This window comes from Sprattus sprattus (assembly GCF_963457725.1).
Source record: "Sprattus sprattus genome assembly, chromosome: 2".
Lineage (NCBI taxonomy): Eukaryota > Metazoa > Chordata > Actinopteri > Clupeiformes > Clupeidae > Sprattus > Sprattus sprattus.
In genome coordinates, this window is record NC_137921.1 from 16,479,299 (window position 1) to 16,487,705 (window position 8,407).

Here is an 8,407-nt window from a genome sequence, read left to right on the forward strand (position 1 = left end):
ATAGGCCCATTATCGATTCGCGCCGCCTGAGTTCCCAATGTGTGGCTGTGGGCTGGAGTTGGCAGGTTCTGATTCTGGTGACTGTTTGTGTAGGGGCTTGGGGGGGGCATCCACTGAATGAGGTGGTGGTGGGATTAGGGTGTAGCTTGAGGAGGTGGGGGTGTGCGTTGGTGCTTGGGGAGGGCGACAGCTTGCCTGGGCGGTGTGGCAGGGAGAGCCCGCCAGCATCAGGATTTTCACTGTTGACACGGCTTTTGGGCAGCCAAGCGGCGCTGTGTGAGAACGTAGAGTAAGCCTCTACTCAGTTCCCTCTGCCCCAGTGTGTGTGTGTGTGTGTGTGTGTGTGAGCGCATGCTGGTAGACTACGAGATAAACACATAGACATACAATTTAACATCCTCTATGTTTGTTTGTGTGTGGCATCTGCCTTGTCTGCATTTTGTTTCCCTTTTTTTTTGCCCAAATGATGTCCATTTTGGAACACCTTTTTCTGAAAAAGGCTAGTAGTTTTGGAACTGTTGTTGAAACCTATGCACCTAAACCTATGCGTCATTGAAGGTGACCTATAGGGCCCATGATGAATTGAGATGTTATGTCATGCACAAAGTGGCCATTTACTGCAAGTACGCACAGAATCACTTCACATAAAACACAGGGATGGATCTTTATCTGTAGCGGGGCTGCATTTCATTTCTCAAATGGAATGGGGCACTACGTTTTGAAGGACACTTCTGATACACTTGGTGTAGACTAATTTGGTTTAGGGCAGTGTAGTTTTAAGGTCAACTGCAAATTGAACAGTGAGTGTTTGTCTACATCCAGTTGTGGGGATTGGTTGGTGGTGGTTGTTGTTTTATTGTTCCAGGAATATCTGGCTTCATCAGTGTGGGCCTTCCCTCTTAGTCCAATGAGAGAAATCCTTTAATCTAGCATATGAAATGTCATTCTTGTTGGTTCTCTTGAAAGCCTTGAGTGTATGGTCTGATTTGCATTCCAATTCCCACAGACAAACACACACACACACACACACTCACAACTAACCTCAATTGAGCGCCTCTCTTCATTAGCTGCTGTCTAATTAAAAGTGTGCTGAATGCCAAGAAGCCGCATTGCACAATGTTTTTGTTGGCATTCAAGCCTGCTTGTGTGTGTGAAATAATACCTTTTGTGCAGGTTCACACACACACACACACAGGCTACTTGTGGGGCTTAATCTGTCTGCATTACTGTATGAGGGATAGTTTCATGCCAGCACCATGCAAAGGGACATTAGGGGTGTTCCCACACAATGCGTCTGTATACATTTAAGGGATTACCAGAATGGGAGATTTATATACATCTAGGGATTGGCGTGGGAGTTATTGTTCCACAGATAATCAAGATGAGAAATGGATGGCATGTTAGAGGCTCTGCTGTGCTGGTGTGTGTGTGTGTGTGTGTGTGTGTGTGTGTGTTCCATCCTATGAGTGCTCAGGCAAGCAGAGCTGGAGAGCAGTAGGTTTCTCTTTATGACGTGCCTTAATGTATCGACACTGCGGTAGTTGCTGAGAGTTATATGCTTTTTATTTTTCTAGAAAATTGTTTTTAAAAAGAACAATTTTAAATATGCATGATGTACATGGTCATTATTTGACTACTACATTTGGTAATACTGATCTTTTTTTTTTTTGTGAGGAGGCAGTCAATAGTTTTATACAATAGCGAAGTGCAGACTAAATTGATATTTAACACGGAGAGTAACAGAAGCAAGTGGAATAGGCAACCTCACCAAACAATTCATTATGGGACGAGAAGTTGGAGAATTAACTTCTACAGGCCAAATCTGCACAGGGCAACATGGTCCACATCTGTGGATTGTTGAAGCACACCATAGAGCGACATCAGAGTTCTGCAGTGCTGTAAATGTCCCCCAGTGGGATTCTGGGGGACACAGTGTAACGGTGTCATGAACATGCAGCTCCCGTAGCGTGAGAGCGGTGAGCAGCGATTGGCAGGGTGTGATAGTGGAGGGAGCACGACTCTTGAAAACTCTCCAATGTGTTAAGGGCCAGAGCTGCACAGACTTGGTGATTATCCTAGAACCCAGTTTATGTGCAGACATGTGTGGGAGGAGAGAGAGAGAGAGAGAGAGAGAGCGAGGAGAGAGCGAGAGTTTGTGTGGGTGGCGGGTTGTGTGAGCGAGGGTGCGCAGAAAAGACAGATGAACAAATGTGTTGCCATTAATGTCTTGCATAAGCATGCACAAGCAAGATAGTCAGGTGTCCAAATAGAGAATCCAGGTTTTATTTTTAGATTTCAAGCTTAGCCTCTGTAATGGTTTCTCTCTTTCCATCCCTCCCCTCCCCTCCCTTCCCTCTCCCTCATTCCCTCTCTGTCTTCTTTTTCGCTCTTACTCAAATACACATTTAGTTTATTCTTTCTCACTCAATACTCATACAAACGCACATACTCTCTCTTCATCTGACTTTTTAGGAAGAGAAAGATATTAGCAGAAGAAAACATCATTAAGAAAATCTTCTGCAATTCAGTGCACTAAAAACATCTCGGTACCTAAAAAAAGTTTTAAACTCGTTACATACGACTAAACTATAATCTGATGCCTCATCCTTTTTTGTGCTATGCGCTTTATTGTTTGTCCTTTCTTTTTTCAAAGACATTGACTCTTAATTTCTGCAGCATATTGTTGCCTTTTTATCTTGGCTTGATAGTAAGTACCTTATATGCGCTACCAGTAACTTCTATGGTCTCTACCTAAAAGCTGACGCTAAATACCAACTAAACTGATTGCACATCAGTTTTCTGTACCCATCCTGGTGCCTGACGTGATATAGGTCTCCATATTGCTCAGGCGGTCGTGTGTAAATGGTGATGACTAAGTTGTGCCCCCGCTGGAGTTTGTCCTGGGTGCAGATAAACGGATTCATCCACCTGCTGGTGCCAAGGGCTTGTCTTTCTCAGGCACCCAAGCCAAGAGTCTTTCTACGTAACTACTGTTCTGTGTGACCAGATGTCGGCCTCCATGATTTGAAAAGAGATCCATCAAAAGACGGGGAGCTAATGCCAAGAAACGAGTCACCTTGAGGCATTTGGCTGTTAATCTATACAATGCTGTTCTGGGGTCGTACGTAAAGAAAGTCATTTAATTACTGTGTGTGTGTGCATACAAGAGCTAGTCAGCATGCATGCAGGGCCTGAGTGTATGTGTACACGTATGCACAGCCTAAATACATACAAATCCAACCCACGCACACACACACACACGTCCTCATTATATATGTATGAACATGCTTGAAGTCCCTCACTCTTACACACGCCTGCATACACACACACGCGCACACATTAATCATCCTGCAGATTCTGATCTAACTTCCTTACTCCTCTCAGAACACTGTACCCCACAGTGTTGCAGGCACCATTTCAAGCGTTGATGTCTTCCAATTGCGTATTGGTACACGCAGTCCTATCCAGCAGCTAACGCATCAGGAGTACCGGCTTGGTTAAATTAGACGGTAAAGGCTGGCCAGTGCTTTTTTAATTATTGATGGGGCCCTTGCTGCTGTCTACAGTCAGAAAATGGAAGATGTCTGCCAAGGTTAAGACAAAAGAGGAGATTTCCAGCAGTGCTGTACAGTGTAATTTGTTCTCGGCCCTGGTGTTACTTTTTTTTTTTACCCTCTTCTTGATGAAATTATTTAGATGGAATTGCCATGTATAAGGCCTTGTTTCTGTTTTGTTCGACAGTGCTAATAAAATCTGATTTAATATTGCACGGCAAGTGCCAATGGTGCCTGCCGGATGCCCGGCTGGAATTGTAATTCCAACTGTGTGCCACTGCCGTTCAACCTTTACGCATGGGTTGTGTAGTTATTTTCAATTAACCAACTTGGGTGTTTTTTTTTTTTTTTTTTTTGTGTGTGTGTGTGTGTGTGTGTGTGTGTGTGTGTGTGTGTGTGTGTGTGTGTGTGTGTCTCTTCCCATTCATTTTTGGTATTAATTTTAGACAGTCACCTTGTGAGATTTATTGTGATTGGCCGCGGGCCCGGCATTCCCGTAGTGACTGTTGCCTGCGGTGTTGCCTGTGGTAAAGTGACCTTGAAGGCGTTCTTCCCCTGCCGCTCATGAGGGAGGCTTCAGAGGGAGAATGATTATTCCGTCCTGCTGCTGCTGTGACTGGCTTCCTCTGCTGCTGTTTGTGTTGTGGGTGTATTTACCTTTTCCCCTCGCTGTCTGCTGGCTCTCTCTCTGCTGCTGTATTTTATTTATTTTATTCCCTCATGTCTTTTGCCCCCCCCCCCCCTTCTGTCCATCTCTGTCTCTCTCTCTAACTCCTGTCCTGTCTTTCGTTCCCCTCTCTCACTCATGGCCTGCATCCCAGTGAAAGGAAACTGCTGAATAAAACACTTCTGCTTGCCTCTGCTGTGCTGTCAGGGCTTCTGGGGGAGGGAAAAAAAACGCAGTCCTCGCCATGGGGATGGGCTGAACGTTAGCGCTATCTGCTGTTGCTCAAAGCCAATTACAGCGCACCCAGGCGTCCTCCCCACGCCAGGCGCCATCCCCACGCCAGGCGCCGCCTGCTCCGCCACATTTATGGAAAACTTTTACAAAGTTTATGCAGTATTCCACTCAGTTATGTTCCCCATAACAGTGTGTTGCATCACACCATCAACCAGTGTGCCCTGGATTTCTTCCTGGCGTTCTGTGTTTGAGGCATCGTTACTGCTGGTGATGCTGTTTAGGCAACTGCGAGATTTTACAGTTTGTTTTCAGAAGGGAGAAAACTGATCTGAGCACACACCTGTCTGATGCAACGAACTCCAACAGTTTTGAATAGCTGGCCAAATTACCCTGTGTATATGACGGAAGAGATGTTTCTACAGAATCGCTAGCATCACAGTATGGACCTCACATGCAGCTGTGGGCTTCAAAAGCTCTAAAAGCGTGAAGGACATGAACTTCAATATGAACTGTAACCAAAGGCCAGTGGTAACGAGCAGCATGTACTCTTGATAACTGCTTTGTTTGTAACAAAGTCCTGCTGGTGGATGGCCAATTAAAAGTTGCCAATAGGTCAGTGGCATGGAAGGGTGCAGTTATTTGCCACTAGCTATAGTCCTACAACAGAATGTGCACATGAACAAATTGGCCCAGAGAGGTACGGTCATGAAAGGAGAGGATTCTGACGTCTCTGTTATGTCACTGTCCGTTTTCTGTCAATGTCAATAATGTTGTCTATGTGTGTGTAAGCAGCCCACTTTTTTTTTTTTTTTTTTTTTTTTTTTACCTGCAACCAAATCTACCCTCGGGTACAAATAAAGTTACCTTACCTTTTTTCCAATCCGCCAGCTGCATCAGTCATGACATGGTCCACGTACACCTTCACCCTCCTCTGTAGGGTCTGCTCTTACATGTATGGCTTGCTGCATGTCAGTGCATGGACTGTCCTGTGAGAGAGGAAAAGAGAGAGCGAGCGAGAGAGAGGTAGAGAGGGTGAGGGAGAGCGCAGTAGCTGACTGGCCATTGCGTGGGAAGCTATGCTTGAGTTTGTCAGCACGAGAGAGCGAGCAAGCCGATGACTCTGACACGGCTCCTGTCAACTGCTGGCTGCCCACAACAAACCGCAAGAGTAGTGACTGCGGAGGGCATACTTGTTAAGCTGGGGCAGTCTATATCTAGCAGCAGAACGCTTTCCTGTCTTGGTACATAAGGGCAATTTGAGCGTGAGTGAGTGTCCATGTTCGGAGGGGATATACTGGCCGACATACTGGCCGGTGGGTTGAATGCAGGTGTTTTGAGCAGCGCTGTTATCCAAGCCAGTTATCCAAAAAGTTGCCCATCCCATCAGGCTGTCCTATGTGAGACCCTGGCATGTTTTGAGGGCGGAAGAGACTGAGACTGATCTGAAGTTTCACATGTGATTGGTTGAATGTGGAGGTTTTGAGCAGTACCTGGTGGTGGGCAGTGGCTGTCACAGTAATGATGTGTGTGTGTGGATGTGTGAGATGCTGGGAGAGATGCCTTGGTGGAGATGTAAGGGGATGAGGTCCAGGGGACAAGTGATTGGAAGACTGCTGAGAGGAAAGTCTAGGACCTTCTCCCTGCTCACTGATGGTGACGTTTCAAACATGGTGTGTGTGTGTGTGTGGGCAAGTGTGTGTGTGTGTGTGTGTGTGTGTGTGTGTGTGGGCAAGTGTGTGTTTGTGGGGAAGTGTGTGGATCCAAGGGAAAAGGAGAGACTGGTTGAGTAAATAAGCCTGGCATCAACTCTGTCGTCTACCATCTTTTCAAAGAACGCGGTGTCTAACTCGACAACAGTGTGGAAGATGACTACTGGAGGTTGAAATGGAATACTGAACGCAGAGAAGGGATTGCATGCCTCTAAACCGCTACCAACCATGCTTCTATATGCCAGCATTAACCTTGTCCTGTGATTTAACTGGCTTTAGATGCTGTAATACCAGGACAAAAAGGGTATAAAAAAAATGCTGCGACCCTACTTGCCATATGACATGTATGACGTGTATACTTGTATTTGTGTTGTTTTTTTTACCCCAGGGATTGTACGTAACCTTGTCATAGAATTCTCTATGCACGTGCCGCCCAGTCGTGATGAGAGAGGTTGTGCTGTGATAAGGACATGTTCCAGATGCATGTAGGCTGTACAGCGCACAGGGGCCGGTAGGGGCACAGTTGTTGGGGCCGCAGCTTTGAAACAGCTGTAGCCTCACTTTAAAGCAGCAATACGGAGTTCTGTTTCAAAACTAGTAAGCTAACTACCTCGAAGGCATGCACAAAAACCTTGCAAACACCACTAACAGCCTGGCTTACACTGATGGAAGCTTTCCAAAACACTAACTGGTGTCTTTTGGCAGTTTAGCTGGCAATGTCATGCGTGTGAAAGCTTTTCTTCCATGCAGGGTGTACCAGCCCGTTACACAGAACTACATAGGGCATTTCCTGGATGGCTAGTGGGGAAGACACCTCTGTTTATCTGTCCTTCACATGACCATATGCTATCAAAATTAATTTGAGGGTGGTACCTAAACTAGTTGCCTATTAAACCGTATCTCAAAAAGTGTCATTGTTGCATAGTGTTACTTTAAATTATGGGTCTTTGCCATGGGTACAGCCCAATAAAGACTTCATATAAAATTGGTCTAATATTTGAAGAGTCTCACAACATTGTTTGGGAGTGTGAATGGAAAAATGACCACCTCCTCTGTCTGAAGCTTATGATTGGTCTTCCTTGTCTTTTAATGAGGCTTTTGAAAGGATGCCCCACAGAAGCTGTTATCTCTGCACCAGGTGTTACTGTTGTTTAGTGCAAAGCCTCACCCAGTGCTTTCACTTCTGGTGCTGTGTGTGTGTGTGTGTGTGTGTGTTGGATGTCAAGTTTCAACGCGAGGTTACATGAGACTGTGAGCGTCTCGTCTTGGGGTTTCTCTACTAAATTATTGATCTGCACTTTTATAGACCTGTTATGAAGCCCCAGGGTAAAACTCACAAGGCACATATGAGATGTTCTTAGGCAAAAGCGTACTAATTTAGTCAAAATAGTTTGTCATAATAGAGACTGTTCATTAGGTCACAGATGTTGAGTAACACCTCTGTTTGATGTTTGTGTGTGTTTGCATTCACATATTGCATTTTTCTCTCTCATTACAGCCATACATGAATTTCCTGATGACATGTTTACCAATGCTGAACGAAAGAGTGGAGCAGTCTCGCTACATATAGCAGCGGTAGGTGACTCTCTGTGTGTGTGTGTGTGTGTGTGTGTGTGTGTGTGTCTGTCTGAGACTTTTGCAGAACACCCACCACTTTCATATTCAGCCCTCATTTGTCAAATCTACTGACAAGACTTCCTGCTGTGGTTCATGTGCAGAAATAGAGCTTTTCTCCTTCCTGGAGTTCATGTCAAAATCCCAGCGTTTCTTCTGAGGAGAAATTGAAGTCATTTTTGCCATCAAACTCTGCAATCCTGCGTCCTCTGCTTTAATTTTTGAAAGCACTCTGTCACAGGAACTAAGCCTACATGGAAATCCTAAAATGCAACTTAATACTATTTGGACTAAACAAAGGATGCCTGACAGCATTTTTTTGTCATTTAGCATTGATTCTTTTTATCCAAGGTGACTTAATTGCATGAAATGACATGGTATCTGTATGCCTGTGTTCTGTGGGTGTGAAAGCACATGATCTTGGTAGTGTCGGCACCCTATTTAACCAGTTAATCTACACGGCCCCCCAAGTGGCTTTTTATGGGAGTTGTGTCCATTCACCAGAGCTGCCAGCCGTTCATTAGAGCCGGGAAAAAGGCAAGGCTGAAAAATGGGCCATGTTCATCATTGACCCACCAAGACAGAATGTCATTGGTCGATTACTTTCCCTGTACAAACAAAAGTCATCA

The 8,407-nt window shown here is 45.2% G+C and overlaps 1 protein-coding gene across 1 annotated transcript in view; it reads left to right on the top strand.

Moving 5' to 3' along the window:
- Positions 1–8,407, top strand: part of slc24a4b (solute carrier family 24 member 4b) — a gene marked incomplete at both ends in the record, with an annotated part of 41,047 nt that overhangs the window by 14,912 nt on the left and 17,728 nt on the right. Inside the window, one exon of the mRNA XM_080857788.1 lies at positions 7,663–7,739. Coding sequence (XP_080713914.1) covers positions 7,663–7,739 — 77 coding nt within the window. The remainder of the gene's footprint in view (positions 1–7,662; positions 7,740–8,407) is intronic.